We start from the raw sequence: 21,872 nt of genomic DNA on the forward strand, positions 1-21,872 counted from the left end.
TGCATACTTAATATTCAATTTTGTACTAAGAGGGGCACGCCTACTAACAAACAGTCGGCTACTCTCCATACTCAGTTTTCATTTTTACTTAAGAGGGGCATGCCTACTGACAAACAGTCGGCTGCTCTCCATGTTTAATTTTTATTCTTATCGGCCACCCTCCTCTTACTTAGCACCTACGTTCACCAAGAACTAACCAATTCCACAAGCCGAATGATCAGTCCAGGCGCCAAGCCAACTGATCCAATCTTTAAACTAATACGACCTGTCCCAACATCATAGCAGGCGTCCGGCGGCATCCCTCCGGATGAAATTCATCGCAGAGAGCAGCTCCCTTTTGGGTGGAACATTGCTCTATAAACTAATTACACGACACCTATACGACTGTCCCCAAGGGCAACCACGTAGCCGTTTTTGAGACAAGGATAACTCTATCACTAACCAAATCAGTGGTAGCAGTTGGCATCTGAGTCAGATGACCGCCTGTATTACTTGGGATAAATGCAGGGGGTACCTCTTGAGTTAATAGCCAACAAACATTGGCGAATCAAAAGGTTCAGCCGGCCTCCGCCGCCTGGTACCTTTACTACTCAAGCAGGAGTGACGGCGACTGAGTAACACCAAAGTTAACTCATAGTCACTCTCTCAAACTTAGTATGGAGCCTAAAAGGTATGAGTCGTCCGCCTGTTTTTAGCAAACAGGGGCTCTCAACCACTACTCCTGCTAGGTTAACAACCTATGAGTTAAAAGCCAACAAACATTGGCGAATAAAGGGGAACAACCGGTACTCACCGCTTGATACCTCTACTACTCAGTTACTTGGCGACCAGGTAACAATCATGTTTACTTGGTCACTCCTTAAAAATTTTAGTATGAAACTAAAAAGGTGTTCATACAACACCTGTTCACACTAGATTTAATATGGCGGGAAACAGTCGGCCTAGACGGCCTAAAGTCTCTAGCCTAAAAGCATGACAAGTAGGAAACAACTTTCCTACTTGGTTAATTTTACAAATGACAGGACCGCCTGCCTAAAGGGGATCCAGTCTTTAAAATGGTTCGAATACCGATTGGATAAATGGCCGACTGATCGTCTAGCCTGGAAACAGACAACCAGTCGTCCAGGGGCATAGGCGGCGTGACTAACTATCCGTACCTGTCTGCAACTATCGGCCATGTAAAACAGTCGGTATAGTGTACAATTGGATATCAGAATAATTCAATACTTGAACAAATTTGAAGCAAAACAAAAAAAAAAATCATTAAAAAGAAGCCGGTCATTAAAGACCGGCAAAATATTCAGAGCCCCGGCCCCCTAGACGGGTAAATACAAACAAACGGCAGGCAGGCCGTGGAAAGAAGACATAAAGCTTAAGAAGGGGGCAGATCTTCAATATTAGCAGCTGCCGCCTGGTCAGCACTCTTCTTGCTGGACTCGGCTTCAGCTGCATCCTTCTTTGATGCATTACCCCCAAGCGGCACAAGCGCCACTACCGGCTGCTCCTCCTCCTCCAACGCCTCTTCCTCAGCAGCCGCCAGGATCTCTTGATTATATCTATCAGAACACTGGCGGTACGTTTTTTCCCATGAGGCAAAGTCGACATTGGGGAAGAGGCGGCCCCAAGTCATGCGCTGGATTTGAGCAGAGTCTTCCATCATCTCCCGGACCAACTCTTTCTTTTCTTGCTCGGCCTTTTCCGAGAGCTCCTGAGTAAGACTCTTCTCCTGGGTCACCAGGCGTACCTTTACGCTCGCCAAGGATTTCTCCAAGGTTTCGTATGAGGACATCTTTTGGCGAAGAGGTCTCAGCTCGGCCTTGAGGTTGTTGATGGTCGCCTCCAGCTCGCTATTCCTCTTCTGGGCTGCCTCTAACTGAGCCCGGATAGCGGCGATAGCCTGCGCCTGATAATAAAGAATATCAATGGTCAGAACTTCAATTTGGGCAATTTAAAACATTGCCTTATCACAGTCAGAGGCGGCCATAGCTTTTGCAGCCTTTACCTCTTTGTTCTTCCGGTCAAGCGGCTTGCGAAGGCCGTTCACTCGGAGCAGGGCCTAAGTAAAAAGGGGAACAGGCGTCAGTTTCCAAATAAAAAAGAAAACAGGCGTCCTGGAATTCAAATACTCAAAAATATGCTAAGTATACCTCAGCAAGGACCCCTGCAATCCCGTCTAGGTCAAGGGTGCCGACACCCCTGACCGCCTCCCTTTCAGCTGGAGGAACGACCTTGATCATAGACTTGGCCACCTCGACCAAGTCAGGCTCCTGAGGGCCGGCTGCATCAAGCATAAACAAACGGATTAGACCTAGTAAAGAAGGGAGCAAGTCTAAAATTTACAAGGATAATTTCATACTTCTAGGTGGCCCAGCTGGAGTTTTAGAAGAAGTGGCCGGCTGCTTCTCAGCCGCCACATGTTTCCTGGAAGAACCAGGAGAGCTCGCAACAGTCGTCCTCCGGGCCTTGGGGTCCGACTGTTGGGAAGAAGAAGCTCTTGGAGCGCCCGTCTAAAAAAGAAGAAAAGAGTCAGTATATGCATAAACACAACTCCAAAAAGAGGGTGAAAGGTTCGAAGCCCACCAAGGGTGCCCCCTTGTTGGGGGAGTCGGTTGAAGACTGTTGCATGATGGAGGCCCGCAACATGGCCGCCGCAGTCTTGGAGGCGGTAATTTTGCTCATGGCGTCAGCTGCAAAAACAAATAGCAAAGTTAATAAAAGTCATAACAAGAAGTGCATGGAACAACAGAGTATTCGACAGGCCGGCTACCTCTTGAGCACCGACTGCTGAGGCCACAGGCGGCCAAAAAGTACTCGTCGTAGAGCCATTTGAAGCTCGGGACGCAGTGCAGGGGTACTTGCTCTCGTACCCCTGAAGTAGAGTTCACCTTCGACTCTACTTTGAAGAGTCCTTTATCTAGGATCTCTTTCTTAGCCTTGGGGGGAACAGGCGGCATGCTGCGGCCGCCTGCAAGAAGGGGCGGATTCCTGTTCCACCTGTTGAAGCGCTTGTTCAGCTCTGTGTCTGAACTCTCAATGATAAGGAAGGTGCTCCGCCATTCCTTCCATTTGTTTGCTTTACCTCTCGTCATGAGGTAGCCCCTGTGGCTCGTCAATTGATACCAGCCGGTACCGCCTGCCTTAGGGGTCCGGCTGAGGTAGTTCATGTGGGCGAAAGCCTCGAAGTTCGGCTCCACCCCGTGTAGTTCGCACCCGGCCACATAGCCGAGTACGTTGACCCAGGAGTTCGGGGCTAACTGCCATAACCCCAACTCATACCCATCCAAGATCCGCTGAACAGCCGGATGTAGTGGGAAGCGCAGCCCAGCCTTGATGGCCGCCTCGTAGCAGCCAAAGCAGGCGCCATCATAACTGGTACCATCCGGCCAGACGACTGTGTCTTCTGGATCCGGCACGAACACTAAAAAGCCGAGGCCCATTGTGTGGTTTGCGATAAAGCTCTCCACTTTCTCTTGCATGGTTGTGATCCGGCCCCGAGGTACCGTGCAGTAGTAGGGGGTATTTTGCTCTCGGTGAGAGGCGGATGGCTCCGCCCAATCGTCCCCCTTCTCAACTGCGTGAGAAAGCCTCACCTCTTGTAGGCGACTGTTTTTCTCTTCTGTGTCCAGAGAAGCATGGCCAGAAGAGCTAGACTCGGAATCGTCCTCTGACGAGTCCGAAGAGGACGACTCCTCCCCTCTCCCGGAGGGGCCCACCTCCTCTCTTTTAAAAGGAGCAGGAGAGAATGTAGAATTGTCAACTGTAAAATGGGAAGGGGTCACTTTGACTCCTCCCTCAGAACTGCCGGCTTTCAAGCCGCTTTGTTTCACTTCCACATCTGGCGCCTGGTCAGATGTTTCACTAATCGGCACCCTGTGGGAGGAGCCGTCTGAGTTTGAGATCCTGGCAGTCTTTTTTGTTCTGGCCATCATGCTCTGCATAGACACAGATACAGTCGGACTTTGTATAAAGGGAAAAGATGGGTCCAGAAAAGGGCAGGCGACACTCCTAGTCCTAGATTCAGCCGTCCCCGGTGACCGGCTGATCACTAACCTAGGTCGTGTCGTGTGCTTCCGTGGTGCCATTTCAAAAAAAGAATAAAGTAAAGAGAAAATTAAGAGTAAGAGAACCGACGGTTACCTGAACGAGTGACGATTGATGAAGTTCTGAAAATCCTTTGCAGTCGGCTTGTCAGAGCAGGCGGTAGGCAGAAAGGGTCCAAAATGTCAGAGCAAGTTCAGGGGTCCGAATGTTCTCTCACAAAGTTTTCAAGTGTGAAAATGACCGAAGTCAACACTCCTTTATATAGGCGAAGTGAGAAGGCGAAGGGTCACTTCCAGAATTCAAAATTTTGGCGGGAGAATCTCTCGGCCTCTCGCCGAGAGACACCTGTAGCAGGCCGTCGCCTGTTACAGGGCGATACCTGTCACAGGTAACACGTGACCAGTCACGTGCCACCTGTGAGGGGCAAATGATTAGGGGATTTTCCCCCACCAATCACCATCTGACAAGTGGACCAATCAGGTTCCGCCATGTGTCCGTCACATGGGCCAATAGGAGCCTGCCACGTGTCAAGCAATGATTCGTCCACTATGGACCAATTACGACACGACACGTGTCCTTCCCATGACACCTGGGATAACCGGTCACCTAGGCCCAACTTCCGTGGGAAGCCCAATCAGCCCAAGGTTAACCTAAACCTAGATTGGCACGTTTCCCGAGGTTATAAATACCTCCCTTAATCCTCATTAAGGGAGAGTAGGCAGATTACACACATTAAACTCTCTCACCTAGAGAGACCCAATCACTTTAATTTCCGCATTAATTACTCCTTAATCAAGTACTAACTTGACCGTCGGAGGCGGATCTCCAATCATCCGGAGCATCCGTTTGTTTTGTAGGTACAGGCGCCCGGTTCCAGTCTCGGAATTGTAACTCTCCCGCAGGACATCAGAAAACCCCGAAACACACGGCACGACACAGTGAGAAGTGGTCCGTGGGTCGTGCCGTGAACACGATTTCAAGAATCTGGCACGAACAATACACAAACTCGCAGGCGGCACAATAGTTTGGCCAGTCAGCACGGCACGGCATGCAGACACAACCATAAATAAATATATATTAATAATATTATTTAAATTATATATCAATTTTAAAAGTTGCTAAAAAAATAACAATATTATGGGCGATTCGGGCGGCTGTGGGCTGGGGTGTGATAAATGGTGGTCCGACACGGCACACCAAGATTCTAGCGTGGCTCAGCACGACACGACACAAACCACCATCAGACATGGCGAGGCACGGCTTGGGACGGCCCAGCACGTGCCCCACCTCTAATCATAAGTTCATGACCACTCGTCCACTCACATGAGAACTAGACCATATTTGTTATTTTCTCTTTCTTGCAAACCACGACCGTTTAAAAGAAATCTAGGTAATCAAATTCGCGATCATGAAAAATGTACTCCATAAGACCACGACTAACAAAAAATGTGACAAGAAAGAGAAATTTCCTTCATCATTGCAAGGCATGTATGCACCACGTTACATTTTGTCTTATTTAATTACACTTTCCTTTATTTTAACAATATAGCATGAAATTTCCTCCATTGTTATATGATTATATATGATTTCCATAAAAACCAGGTGTTAGACATACACTTTGCCAACAGAAATAAATTCACAACACTTTCGTTAATCGAGTACATTACATTACACCAAAAAACCATGACTTTGCCTGTTTTGTAACCCACAGTTTCTCTTCATACACTATACACTCTAAAACCCCTTCTATTTATATGACTCATTTTTATCCCACCTATGTTCTCTTCATCAACTAATTACATATAATTTCCTTACTTTTTCCTATCATTGGCCTAATTAATTAGGCATAAATTCTACGGTTGTGTAACTGTACTAATAGCTGCTGCTTAATTAATTTAATTAGTGAGTTAAGCAGATAAGCACATTGAACGTACTTTTTGTTACTACAAATAGGCAGTTAATACTTAGTTTTTTTTCCAAGAAACTATAGTATAATGGATGTGTTTATTCCGGAAGAATATGTGATTAAGAGAAGAATGGAGAGAATGGCTGCGGCGGCAGCGGAGGGGTCGAGGTCGTGGTCGAGGTCAGAGACATCGTCGTCATCAAGTGGCAAACAAGTAGCTAATAATAATCAAGGTCAATCAATTTCATGGGTTGATCATCGTAGTGACAACTTCCTACATAGCTGTTGCTTCTAATTAAGTTAATTAGACTAGAAATAGTAAATTAGCGAGCTCTTTTTTGTATTACCTAGTTGAGTGAAAAATATAATGTAATTATTACCGAGTTATATTTTACCACTAGACCATTACTAGCTACTTTTTTTTTTTTTACTTCGTACAACAATGTTGTCCTGGGCTAGGGTTATTCATCCCAACTCTTACACTGAAGAAATAAGGAAGAGGTGACTTTATTATAAGTGAATTCGCACTCTAATTAGTATGAGATTTTTTTAGGAAAGTGCCTAAAAATAAATTGTTGCGAACTAGGTTTGAAGCGGATACTATCATAGATTGTACTTGTGCTAAACTGCTAGTGCTAGCTAATGCCCACAATCAAATAGTCACATATAATCTCTCTGTTTTATTTATTTATTTATTATTTTTTTTAATAAGTTAGAGTTGGATTTGTACATTTATTGAAATATAACTTTGATCATTAATATCAATAATTAGAGGTTAGCTAAATTTATATAAAAAAGTAATTTATACTCCGTAAAAGTAGACATTATGACAAACTCAACTGCTTACGTGTTATATGATTATATTTATGAAAAAAAAAATTAAATTAATGATGATATATAAATAGTGGAAAATCTCAATTCTAATTAAAAAAAAAACACAGAGAGTAAGATAAAAGGAAATTTGGACATAAAAAATAAATTGTCACATAGATTTTCCATATATAACATAAATGTTGTTGTTTTAATGCGTTGTAAGAAAACAAGTTGTATGATTAAATAAGCATGATTAATTTTAAAAATACTAGAATCCGACAACTTAATCATTAAAGTTTGTAATCGACTAATAGAGTAATAGGTGAGATCGAGTTTTGCACCAGCAAGCTATATATCGGGGCAAAGTGGCGCAACGTTGAGTATTTTTGAGATGTAAAAGAAACATGAGGCTTGTGTAAGTATCAGGCGAACTCGCCACGTCTCTGGTTGCATGCCACTACGTCTGTAGTGTCATGTGCCTTCAAACTCTCATTCAAGAGTGCACTTGTATGTGGACTGTCATGTTTCTTGGTCATATTGTTTTTTCAACTGAACAGCTTAACTGAATTTAGAGAGAAAATTAGGAATCGATCCTGAGCTGAGATGAACTGAACTAAAATTAAGCTGAACTGAGAGAGGGAAATTAGGAGCTGATTTTGAGCTGAACTAAAATTAAGCTGAACTGAGAGAAGGAAATTAGCAACTTTGGAATATTTTATATATATCTCTCAAATAATACCCCAAAGTTGCAGATAACAATTAACGGAGGTAATATATCTATATATATATAATATAGATGTGGTGTAGTGTACGTAGTTCATAATAAGTTCGAAAATCCCCAAAATTGCCACCTCATTATAAGAAGGCGAAGTATAACCGATACTTACTCCGTTCTTTATTACTTGACCTGCTTTGACTTTTACACTATTCACCACCTCTCCTTTGACCGTCTTTTGTGAATAATATTATGTAAGGAAAAATATAGTCATGTATGATCTTTTTGGATTCGTCTCAATAAATACTATCATAGTATATAACTTTTATAATTTTTACTCACTAGTAGAATAAACTTAAAGGGCAGCCACAAATGGCAAGCGGTTATTGAATTCCGCTTGCCAAAATGTAAATGGCAAGCGGTTTTGGATGAACCGCTTGTCAAAATGCCAATGGCAAGCGGTTTTGGATGAACCGCTTACCAAAATGTAAATGGCAAGCGGTTTGAGCATTGAACCGCTTGCCATTTGGTCAAAAAAACTCCCTTCTTTCCTTTCTCACACTTCACCACAACGAAGAGCGACGAACACCGAGTACCCAACGACGAGAATGAAGAAAACATTTGGGTTCAGTTTTCCGGCTCGACGTTACGGTTCAGATCGCTGCTTCTCAAGTCATATCTCACTTGATTTTCCGGTATTTCATTAAATTTTTAGCTAATTTTTGAGTTTTTGCATATATTATGTTTGTGTATAATTTAAGATCTGAACCCAGCATGTTTGTGTATAATTTTCGACTTTTTAGCTTTAAAATTTTGTTGTTTATAATTTAAGATCTGAACCAGGTATGTTTGTGTATAATTTTTGAGTTTTTAGCTTTAAAATTTTGTTGTTTATAATTTAAGATCTGAATTTTTTTTTTTACACAAAAGATCTGAAATTAAGTTAATTATTGTTGTTTATTTTTCAATTTATTGTTGGCAGATGCGGTGAATCGGGATAGGGTGGTGACGGTGATACAGGTTAAGGTGGTTGGTGGTGGCAGCTGGTGGCGCACGCGGCTGGTGGTGTGCACGACTGGTGAACTAGAGCATCATCCATTTTAATACTTGTATTTTTTTATGAAAATGTAATATTGCAACAATTAATTAATAAAAATATTAATGTTTTTGCATATATTATGTTTGTGTTTCAATTTAATTGAAAAAACCAAAAAAAATAATAATTTATTTTTATTTTTTATACCCATAATGGGCAGCGGTTTGGCGCCAAAACCGCTGCCCTTTCACTACAAATGGTAAGCGTTTCTGAACCGCTTTCCATTTAAAAGGCTAATGGCAAGCCCCCCCAATGGCATGCGGTTCAAGACCGCTTCCCATTAGGGGGTATGAACCGCTTGCCATTACGTTTATCCTACTAGTGACTTGTGGAGAATTTAAGTTATTGATCGTTAAAGTTTTACATTGGCAAGCGTAATAAAAGAAACAGGTCAAGTAAAAAAGAACAGAGGAAGTATGAAATAACCAAGAAAACCAAGAAAAGAGGGGAGGGAATCGAGTAACAACAATTTCAAATAAAAAAAGATAAACATATCTCAATAATCACCGAGATATATGAAATAGGGTTCTTAATCAAGGGATTTGTTAAACGTCGCCCGCAAATCTCCACATAAAGCCCACAAATATTTTTACTTTGACTCTTTTGCCCTTTTTCTAATTTTTACCGAAACCGTAATTCACTCTCACGAAGAATGTGGAGCTGGAGTGGATCGCCGAGGGACACCGAAGAGCCGTCATCGTCGCCGGAAAGCGAGATAATCCGGGGGAAAAATTACGAAAAGTAGGGGTGGCGTCTGGTCAGGACGCCACCACCATGGCTGTGGCGTCCTGGCCAGACGCCACCCCTACTTTTTGTTTTTTTTTTGTTTTTTTTTTTTTTTTTTTTTTTTTGTAATTTGTAATTTTTTTATTTATTTATTTTTCTTTTTTTTTGTAATTTTATTTAAACTTTTTGTAATTTTTTTTAAATTTTATTTAAAGTTTTTGTTTTTTTTTAATTAAACATTAACACAAAAAATTAAACATTAACACAAAAAATTCTGATTTAAAATATATATATATACATTAGAAATAAAAACATTAACACATAAAACAAAAATATTAAACATTAACAAAAGAATTCAGATTTTCCAAAAAAAAAAAATATTAGACAAAAAAAAAAAAAAAAAAGTGGTAGGGCGCCTGGCCCCTGGTGGTGGCGTCTGCTCCGGCCGCCGGGACCAGGGGGCTGGTGTCTGACCTGGACGCCCAGCCACGGCGGTGGCGCCTCTAGAAAACGCCACAACCGTGGCTAGGCGTCCAGGTCAGACGCCAGCCCCCTGGTTCCGGCGGCCGGAGCAGACGCCACCACTAGGGGCTGGGTGTCCTGGTCAGGCGCCCCACCTCTTCTGGTTTTTTTTAAAAAAAAAAATTTTAAAAAAAACCCTGCCACCGTGAGCCGTCCTTCCCTCCGCCGCTGTGGCCGCCAAGTCCTTGCCTTGCCGCCTCAACATTGCCGTATTTTCGGGTGATTAGAGTGTGGGTATGGGTTAGATTTTTTTATTTTAGGTTTAGGGCAATAAGGTAAATTCAATATAGATTTGTGGGGTTTATGTGGAGATTTGCGGGCGATGTTTAGCAATCCACTTAATCAAAGCTAACACAAAGTAAAGCTAGGAATAAGGTGTAACTTCAGAGATTACAAAGTAGCAATCACAAAGAAAGCAAATAATCACAAAGATTATGGGTAGAGAGAGGAAATCTCAATGATTTCAATATTAAGCAAAATTTATTCCAAAAGAAAGCTTAGCCTTATTTAAAGGCTATACAAATAAGCCCTAAAGTTCTTAAATTACACCCCATGGATTACAAATGAAAGGTCAAGATTAAAAGACTGCAAAAAGAAGCATAAAAAAAAAAGTTGTCCGCTAGAAACAGAGCCTCGGGAGCGGCCTCTCTAAATGTTAGGAGCGGGCGCTACTCAGTATTGAAATTTCAAGTGATTCCCATAGGAACGGGCGCTCCATTGTGAGGAGCGGGCGCTCCTCCTTGGTGAGCGAGCGGTCCTCGTGACTACCTGAACAACTCAACTTCAAACATTTATAACTTCTTCGTTTCTTGCTCAAATTTAGCATGTGACTAATCTTTGGAATGCTCTTGAACTCTACTTTAACCTCCAACTTGAATCACCTAAAAATTTCTTGTAATGAAGAAGATATGACTGAATCAAATAATTACATCATACATTGATAAGTGTCTTTATTAGATAACACATGGAATCCTTGGAGCTTTATTCTAAGAAAACAAAACTTACTCAAGCTTGATGTTAGTCAACCCCAAGAGGTGACCACCAAGGATTTAGCATTGCTACGTGTCACAACACGTGGCACGTCTTCAACTTCCTCTACCAAGTTCCATGCACCTGCATTAATAACAATGAATCTAGCTAATAATGTAAGTGTTCCATCCAAACAGTGATTATTAGGTTACAAAACCCTTCTTTTTTCTTGATATGCCAAGTATTTTTAGCCAATCTCCTCTTATGATTATGCGACGATATAGATAAAATAAGAAAACACTTACTAAGCTTGGAATCAGTAGAGGGCCATGATGATCTAGCTCGCTCACATGCTTTAGGGATGTCGACCCTCAGAGAAACATTCAATTCAATATAACCAAGGTTTGCGGTGGTGGAAGAACAATGTCGACGTTGAGGCATGTGATAGAGTATAACCATTAGCTAAAGCTTTTGATTGAGACCTGGAATATGTTTTATACTCCATCAAGTTAACAGACCAACTCAACTAAAAGCTTAATTAAGTTAATTATTAAGGCTTGAAATATGTTATATATATATATACTCTTTCATGCCTTCTCACACGATAGCGCGTAGGGCTTGAAGTGTGGATGCAACATAGGCGCTCCACATAACCTGCGCGAAATATTCCACTTTGAAGTTAAGGGGTAGACAAGATTTGAACTCGTGACCTTTGAGTCACGTTGGCTTTGATATCAAGTTAATGGTTGAGGCCCAGAAATATAATTTACACTCTATCAGCATGGGTTAAGGTAATCATGATGATGGTCAAGGAAAGTTCCAAAGCTATCACACCAGATTCTTGAAAAAAGAAATTCCTTCGTAATAAGATTTCTCCGCCCTATTGGAGGTTTGTTGCCGGATTTGCTTGTCATTGTACTGTCCTTAAATTAGCTTAGCTTCCTTGATTAGGTTAGTTATAATTTATAAAGCTTGTTAGTTTTTTTTTTTTTTAAAAAAAAAAAAAAATCTAGTATATTGGTCTATCCTCAGGCATGGGAAATTTATGTACATGGACCTTAATAATTTCAAAAAAGAACAATATCACTTTATCTAGCAAACAATCTATTGGTCAATCCCGAAAGTATCAATTTTTTGTACATACGTCACGTACATTTATAGCTTTAAAAATAATAGACACGTATGCGATAAAAATCACAGTTGGCCCACCATTTATTTCAAACTTATGCCTGATAAAAACAAGAAAAATTATTCAGGTGAGATTATGTATCCTCTGAGTTCCTAAAGTCTTGGAGTAACGGATATCTATAGAGTAATTCTGACAAAAAGATATGTACATTTAAAAAATCTATTGTCTGATTTGCTTTATTATTAAATAAAAATATCTCTACTTTTCATTTTCTACAATTAAAAGTAACGAGTATCTTTATAATCTACCGGAAGAGGCGGGGGAGGAGTAATGCCCTCATGAAATTAAAAGACTTTTTAACCCCTATTAAAATATTGACCATTTTTATGTTTACACATAATTTTATCTTAATGATTGACAAAAATAATACATTCGACAAAATCACAGGAAAAAAACAACATAGTATCCAAATGATTTACTAATAATAATCCATATTTAGGTCATATATTAGAGAACTTAATGCATAACACATTTGTTTATATAATATAATCAACTATAATCAATTGTAAAGGACAGAGGTGTTAATGAGGGCAGGATTATATTATGCATGTACTCCATTATTATTAATAAAAAAAAGTTATACCTATCACATAAGCATTAATTATTAATTATGGAGTAATTAATTATTAGTGAAGTTTGGTTTTTTTTTTTTTTTTTTTTTTTTTTTTTTTTTTTTTTTGACATAGACTTAATTAGCTTAGTCCTACACTAATTAAAATACTTCACAAAATAAAATAATAAATTAAGGAAAAAGATATTTGCAACCTTTATAATAAGCTAAAAAGTGGAAAGAATTGACAATAAATAAACATTTATTAAACCGATTTACTCATAAATTGTTAATAAATTCTCAACTCAATACTAAAAAAAGAAGTATATTAAATGCTTATATGCACATATTTCCTTGCACAAAAAAAATGCACATATTCCTATAAATATATACCTCTATCACTTTGTTTTTGGTTCATAAAATTCTTATAAGTATACATCTCTCTTTGTCTCAATTCTTCTTTTTTTTTTTTTTTTGATTTTTTGTTGAGTTTTATCACTTTCTTTTAAATGCAATAATTTTATAATTTAAAGATTATTGTTGTCGAAATTTATTTTTATTCCTCAAGATTGAATATTAGCTTTCAAGTCATTTTGAGTTTGTGAGATGAAAGATATTGGGTTACATTGTATTTTTTTCCTCATCATCGAAAATAATTTGTAAACAAAAGATAATTTCAATTTGAAATTTGGATTGAAATTTGGCGGATCAAATGAAAGTTGGTAAATCTTTGGTTCGAATTAGACTCAATATTTCAAAACATGCAACCAAATTTGATTTTGGATTGGATTGGATTGGATTGAATTTGATTAGATTAGATAAGATTAGATTAGATTGGACTTTCATCCAAAACATACATAAAACTACTTTTTTTTTTTTTACTATACTAGCTTATGGCATCTAACGCACTCGATGCACGCATCATAGCTAGTTATATCCGAGAAGTATTTTTGGGTTGGCCTTATGTTTATGTGACTTATGTCATCACAACTTTATTTGTTGCAAGGATTAATAATGGAAAATACGTAGTAAATAAATATTTTTAATGTATAAATGTTCGCAGACATTTTTAAGAGTTAAAAAAATAACTAACATTAATGAGGAAAAATAAGAAGATAAACTCATTAAGGGTAAATTTTTTTTTTCGACAAGAAGAAAGAATTTCAGTAATAAAGATAGTCAAACGATACTGACATGGGACAAATAATTACTAGAAAAATTAGGGCCTGTTCACATTTACTTAATTTCAGTTCAGTTCAGTTCAGCTCTAATTAGTTCAGTTCAGTTCAGCTCCAATCAGTTCAGTTCAGTTCAGCTCCAATCAGTTCAGTTCAGTTCAGTTCAGTCCAGTTCAGCTGTTAGGTATGTTCAGTGTTCACATTTACTTAATTTTAGTTCAGTTCAGCTCTAATCAGTTCAGTTCAGTTCAGCTCTTAATTTTCATCTCTCATAAAATATTCATTTCAGTTCAGTCCAGTTCAGTTCAGCTCAGTTCATTAAATGTGAACATGCTCTTAGAATTCCAACACAAGTACATATCACCTTAGAACTAGATACATTGCAGATGCCATCAACAATTGCCTTAAAAAAATCATCTGAAAAGGTAACACTAATTTGGCTTGAGGTCTACTAATGAATAGTTGTTTGAGTGAAAATACTCCTATAGTCTTCTAGATATTTTCGGAAATTATGAAACCCAAATCTTCAATATTCGACAGACAAACACAAAAGAAATTAACCCTAATAGAATAATTACCATCTCAAAGATGGAATCCGCATATATGTTGAAAGTAATTAAAAAGTTTTTTGGGGCTTACAACCAATAAAAACACTAATGGAAGCCCCTACAAAGATTCACAAAAGAGATGAAAGAGAAAGAGAAACAAAGAGAAGAGTGAAGGAAAACCTTTTTAAAAAAGCAGAAAAAATATAGCAATAGAGGCTAGAAAAATCCTCCTAAGGGAAAGGAAAATTCTAGAGTGAACCTAATATTACTCGTTAAGTTGATAAAGTTTTTATTAAGGGTTGTAATTATCTCAACCCTATTTATAAAAATACTGTAAAAGAATTATATTTAAGGGTAAATATGTAAATAAACATTTTAAGGGGCATAATTATCTCAACACTATTCATAAGTGTTTAGTCATACTTTTATTAATATTGAGGACACACCCATTTAATTCAGAATAATAATAATAATAACAACAATAATACTCCCTATGTATAAATTCCCACAAGTAACCCAACCAAAATATAAAAAATAAAATAAATAAAAGCCTTTATTATGCTCACTTTTTTTTTTAATAAAAAAAAATATTACTTTGGTAATTTTACTCAACAATTACATGTAAGAGTAGGGTCCATAAAGAGAGAAAAATAATAAAGTGTGATATGTAGAAGTGGAGACCAAAGAGTAATATAAGACATTTTGTGGCTTAAATGTAGCATCTATACTAGTTTAGTAGTTTATTAAAAAATTAAAAATTAAAAGTTTATGTATCACATGTTTCTTCTAATGCAAATATTTCGTCTCTATGTCAATCCTTCAACTTTTTCTGAAGAAAATCAATATTATCAATTGCTCCTCCATACAAGAGTATAATCGGATAGGCGCATGACCGTATTGTTATGAAAAATTTAAAATTAACCACCAATAAAATTTACCATGTTCTGTTTATTTTATTTTTACCAAAATGAAATTATTTTTTGTTGAAATCAAATTATTTTTTGTTGAAATTAAATTATTTTTACTAATTAAAACTTAAATTTTCTAATTCTCTATTACATTTGTTTTTTGAATTTCTTGATTTATATTGATTAAACTTATACTTATTAAACTAAACTCATTTTTGTAGAGCCTAAATTATTTTTATTGAACTGAATAAAAATAATTTTAGTTCGTTATAACTAATTTCAGACCAGTAAAAATAATTTAAGCTCAACAAAATTAAATTTAGTTCAGTAAAATTAATTCTAGTGCAATACAAATAAGATGAAGTAAACAAGACCTTACTCAACTACATATGGTAAAAATAACATGCATTATAAACATCTTTTCTTGGTAAAATAATACAAATTAAAGTAATAATTGAGCCATTGTTTATTCATTTCCAAATTTTTAAGGGTTTTTTTTTAATTTTTTTTATTTTTTAAAATCATAAATAAAATAAAATCAAGCAATCACTTGTATAGTCATCAAACCCTTTTTTCTTCACTAGGCAAAGATTACCAAAAGTATTCTTTCAAAAAAAAAAAAAAAAAAAAAAAGGAACCAAAAATAACAATATGGAGCATCACTCATGACGACGACACTCATCAATAGCTATTAACTAAATAAAATTATCATAAACAAAAGGAAAAACAAAAACCTCCAATGATTTAATTTGTCCTTCAAATAATTACTCTGTACTTTATTTTTAGTTAGACTATGGCCTGTTCTTTTCAGTTCAATTTAGTTTAGCTCAAATAAGTTCAGTTCAGTTCAGTTTAATTCAGTTCATTTTAATTCAGCTCATTTCAGTCAATCAAAACAGGCCCTAACCCCTCAATTTGTTTTGAAACCAAACTAAGGTTATTGTAAAAATGAGAATAATGAATGATTCATGACTGATTTTTCATTTTATAAAAAATAAAGTCCATTATAAAGATAAATTACATTTAAGAAGAAATTAAATCATTTGAGAGTATTATTAACTAAGCTTATACTGTCGTCTATTTAATTAGTCACATTTATTTTATTTTTTTTAAAAAGGGTGATTTATTAGTATCCTCAAAATATTTTTAAAAGGGAAATAAATCCGCTTACTTTTGTAGTCCTCACAACAAACTCACAAGACATTCACCAATACAGCTACACTCACACAAATTGTCCACTACTCACAAGACATACACATTTAAAAACCCAAAAGTTCCAACATTTTTACAAGCCCTTCATTTCTTTCTTTCAACAAACCAAAAAATTTATCCTTCTCCATTTCAAGATGACTCCTTCCTCTCAACCCAAAAAAATGTCCCCCGTCCACCAAGCTCCACCACCACCACCACCCACCACCACCGACGAAATCATGCCAATTATGTCATCCTCACCATCGTCGTCCCAAAAACCAACAAAACGTTACATGGTGCTACTAGTCTTAAACTATATGTTACTCTTTGTTGGCTCCTTGGCCTCCTCACTCTTAGCCAAATTTTACTTCATCCACAATGGCTCAAGCCGGTGGGTCTCGACTTGGGTCCAATGTGCCGGCTTTCCCTTCCTTATCATCCCTATAGTTCTCCCTTACATGTTTAAATTAAGCCCTAGAAAACCCTTCAAAAAAATTCACCAAAAGATTAATTCTCCTCTCTATGATAATTGGAGTTTTATTTTTCCTAAACAATTTTTTAATTTCTTGGGGCACTTCTTATTTACCGGTTTCAACTTCTTCCTTACTTTTATCATCCCAACTCGTGTTCACATTAATCTTATCGTGCCTCATTGTTAAACAAAAAATCACCTTTAACAACTTAAATTGTGTGATTTTATTAACCATAAGTTCGGTTTTATTAGCTTTAATTTCGAGCCATGATCGTCCCGAGGGTGTAACGAAGCGCATGTATTTTATTGGCTATTTTTGTACCATTGGTGCCGGTTTGCTCTTCTCTCTTTATCTTCCTCTCATGGAGAAAATTTATAGGTACATTTTTTTATTTTTATTTTTTTTCATGTCCTCTTAATTTTATGATTTAATTACGTATACTCTTTAATTTGTTTGTGAATTTCTGCCTCCATTTTTTTGGTACATAATAGTGCATTAATTGCATGCAAGATTGTTATCTTAGGAGAATTATTAGAGGGAAATTTTTTTTGGTAATTAAAATTATCATTGGGGCAATTACTATCATTATTGGAGCAATTAATATAATTTAGGTGACATTTGATATATTTTTTTTGTTTAAATTATTAATAACTTTTTTGCAATGAAAAAAAATTCTAACTATTTTTTATTTTTAAAAATATAGTCCCTTGTTTTTTAGATAGTCTCTAAAAATATAATCCCTTGTTTGTAACTCATAAATTCTCTATACATTTTTTATTGTATCGTTACAAAACATATGTTCTGTGACAAGGGTCAACATAAACTGTTTTGAAGTAACTGAAAGTTGGAATTAAATTTAAAATGAGTAAACAACTAATTAATTTTAAAATGAGTAAACAACTATAAAAAGCTAATGCTTTCTCCGTTTTTCAATATATGTATCAGTTTGAAATTTTACATTGTTCATAAACTTTCTTTGACCCTATCTTTCTTAAATTATATACCCTGATACATATATATACATTGAGATGTAATCAATAACAATTAAAATAACGTCATTATTTATCATTTCCTCAAAAAAAATAAAAAAAAATAAATGACATTATTTATGATTGTATATATATTCATACATAAAAGTATTCAAAGTTAGTAAATAGTTAAATTGATGCATCTGTGAAGAAACGAAGGTTGTATAATTTTTTTTTTAAAAATACTCCGAATCTTTTAAAAATCCATTAATAACTATGTAGTATAAGAAGACAACCATAGTTCTCAACCCATATTTGACATTACGATGATGGATTAAAAGAATGCAATATATGTCTTTTAAAAACAATTGTAGTTGAATTTCTGAAGATCGCTTCTTGGCTTGATTTAATAATTGTGCTATCCACATCTTTTTTCCAACAATGTTATACGATCGAAACTAGAAAGAGAATGAAAGTGACAAAGCCATATTCCAATTATGGATAAATAAATTGCTTACATTTTTCTTTAAATCAATCCAATAATGGGTAATAAATTACATATGTTTTGTGTTTGTTCGTATTCCTTTTCAAGTTAATTAATCCATTTGAAAGTGAAAAAAAGTTTTTGGGAATTTGAATTTATTTGGATTTAGCAAATTTTCCTCGTAGGATAGTACCAATTTCGTCTACTTATATATTTTACCAAAACTCACGAAATGTCAGAAATTCCAAAAATAAATTAAAAAAACAAAGATTGGATTGACAAGCTAACTAGCTAAATGCCTAGAGCAATTGAACACAGCTCTTTACAAATTCACCTTTTACTTTTTATTGTTATTTTAAAAAAAAATTTGTTTATTATTCATTTTTTAATTTTTGTGTTTTTGGAGAAAAAGACAATTTTGCATTTGATAAAGTAAAGAAATATTTGCAAAGTCCATTCTATTCTACATATACAGGGATAGTTTTGGTAATTAAAGCGAAAATAAGAATTAGTGGATGACGTGGTAATTCATTAACTTTTTACTTGTTATATTGTTTGGATTGTAACGAAATACGTTATAAAATTACCCATAAGCCTGACCTCCTTAACATGTAGTTCTCCTTGTCCAAAAAAAAAAATAAAAAAAAAAATCACAAATTATTGTTCATAATCTATAGCACGTTTATTTAATTCTTATTTCTCACAATTATTATTTATGATTCGTCTATACCATTTTTTCCCTCCTTACCATATATTTATATTTATGTTTTATTTTTGAGGAAAATTTACATTTATATTTTCATTTTAGAGTTCTTATATTTTCATAAATAACATTAAACATATTACATATATACCAATAATTATATTTTAATTCTATAAAATGTATGAGTCAATGAAAGTTGTCAGCTACATCCATTCGCTGGACTAATTGACTATCTATAAGTTATCGCATCACATGAAATCTCTCATATATGCTAACAAAGTCAAAATCTTATCCAACTTTAATAAGAATAGTTTTAATTTGTATTTTAATTCCATGAAAACCTAATTACATAAATAAAAAAATATATACTCCGTAGAAAAGTACTATAATGCTCTTCAATTCTTCATGTAGGTAATTAATCACTAATTTTTCATTTAGCTTATTTTCTAATAATATTAAACAATTTATGTAACGTTACACATATATTGTTCTTTATATAGGGAGGTGTATTGCTATGAAATGGTGGTAGAGATGCAATTTGTGATGGAGTTTACAACAACGGTGATCGCCACCATAGCAATGGCGGCGGCTGGTGGTTTCAAAGAGATGAAGAGGGAGAGCATGGTCGAATACGACCTAGGTCATAACATGTATTGGCTAACCGTGATGGGTAACATAATAAGTTGGCAAGTGTGCTTCATGGGCACCGCGGGGATGGTGTTTCTGACCACCTCGTTAACGGGTGGCGTGTGCATGACCGCCCTCCTAGCGTTGAACGTCATCGGCGGGGTGTTAGTGTACGGGGACAACTTTAGCGGCCCTAAAGCTGTGTCCACCGTGATATGTGCATGGGGGTTTTGCTCCTACGTGTATGGGTTGTATGTGAATAGGGGAAAAGGTGGAATTGATGAGAAAAATCGTGCAAAAGAGATGACCCAAATTTTAATTGATGAACATTGAACTTAATTTTATTATCTTTTGAAATAATAAGCCTACCAAAAACAATGGTGTAGTGTTACATACATCTTACATGTTATGAAAAACAAAACAATACAAAGTTTATTTTGTATTTACAAAATGTTTGTACTTTTAAATGGAAATGTGTCAATGGGTATTGAACACTTACTATCAGTTTTGGTGCATTGTATTTTAAATTGGGTAAAAATGATTATACAATATGCTTCTAGAAATTATATGTGTAATGTGTTAGACACTTTTCTAAGTTATCAACCGCGAGTGCACGGTAAATGTAAATGTCAATTAATACATGTTGTGTTCCACACTAACTAACCATAATACATGCAAATTATGAATATGAATCAATTGTAACTAAGTCTACTAAGATCACACTTACATGGTACTTATATATGACTATATGCTACTTAGATAGTTAGATAGGCAATGTAACAAGGACGTAACCAATTAATGATAAATGGGATTAGGACTAGGATTTTCCACTAGTTTCCACAAATGTTAATGTCTACTTATATGTTACCACTTGCTTTAACGTTAGATTAACAAAATGATGAATTATATACTCAAAGTCAAGAAGATACGTCCAATACTCAAATGCCTAAATAATACCAAATTAAAACAATATTTTGATAAGTAAATTGTCTTCACTTCACAAGTTATATATTTTTATGGGAGCAAACATGAAACGGACATTGGATATAGAACCCTAAATAACATACATACAACCAATTCCTACCGCAAATATTAATGGGATAGTTCGTGGTAAAATTAGAGTGTTTAACCAACTTAGCTCTTCAATTTAGATCAAAGTTGTCTCATGTATCACAATATAATGAAACTCAACTTCATGCAATTATATGTATTACGTGCAATTTTTGGCTAGAGTATGTACCTTTAGTCCTACAATATGTGTGAGGACTGGGTGATTTATAATATTGTGGTGGCGTTGTTGACGTTGTGTTACTTGTGTATAGCAATTGTGAATGATGTGAGAATGATGAGTTATTTTCATCTCTAAAATTTTTATGAAGTATAAATTAAATAATCAAATTTGATGTAAAGCATTAAAAATTAATTGTAAGTCACCTAGTATGTTGGAATGTGGGGTTTATTGATGTGTGTAGGTTTTTTGAACTTTAAATTTGCATGTTGAGAAATTCTATTCATGTGAATAAAAAGAAATTATCCCATTGCATTGAAAAACTTGGAGAAAAAAAATTTCCTCCACTCTAATGTATCTTAAAAATCAATGTACGTATAGTTTTCCCCAAAAATGTAATTAATAGTTACAATCTTCAAAATGGGAAATTGACATGGCATGCAGTCTGCCAATACACGCTTATTGTTTTAAAGACGGTGCAGTAGCAATCTATAATATACAATTATACACCAACCTAGTTATCTAAATTATTTTCATAATAAAAACCTATATTTCTAAATTATTGATTGACTTTGGTAGTAGGACATAATAAGGCCCTATTTACTTCACCAAATTTTAGTTGAACTATTTTTACTCAACTGGAATTATTTTTGTTGAAATTAAATTATTTTTACAAAACTGAAATTAATTTTACTGAAATAAAAATATTATTTTTAATAAACATAAATTATTTTTGATGATTTTCTATTATATATATCTTTTTTTAAATTATTGATTTAAAAAAAAACTGAAATAATATACTGAACTAAACTTATTTTTACTGAACCAGCGCATAAATGACTTGCAATGGCTGCCAAATAATCCCAGAATGGTAACTATAGTTGATCAACTTGGCAACCTGCCCAATTTAGGGCATAATATAATTTCATTTTAAAATTGAATTTTTATAAAGGGATCCTAAATTTGATCTCATGTTGACTGTTATTATAATTTTATTTTATTATTTATTTATTTATTTATTTATTATTTTTTACTTT

General features: G+C 35.5%; 1 protein-coding gene across 1 annotated transcript; it reads left to right on the plus strand.

The window, feature by feature from the left end:
- Positions 1–16,191: 16,191 nt before the first annotated feature.
- LOC110702469 (probable purine permease 4) lies at positions 16,192–20,111 on the plus strand. Its single transcript, XM_021880179.1, is given in 3 exon segments — positions 16,192–16,840; positions 16,842–17,203; positions 19,481–20,111. Coding segments are annotated over 3 exon segments (1,155 nt in total). The 5' UTR covers positions 16,192–16,507; the 3' UTR covers positions 19,941–20,111.
- Positions 20,112–21,872: the final 1,761 nt, after the last annotated feature.

The sequence above is a fragment of the Chenopodium quinoa genome, unplaced genomic scaffold (genome assembly GCF_001683475.1).
Source record: "Chenopodium quinoa cultivar QQ74 unplaced genomic scaffold, ASM168347v1, whole genome shotgun sequence".
In the NCBI taxonomy this organism is placed as follows: Eukaryota; Viridiplantae; Streptophyta; class Magnoliopsida; order Caryophyllales; family Amaranthaceae; genus Chenopodium; species Chenopodium quinoa.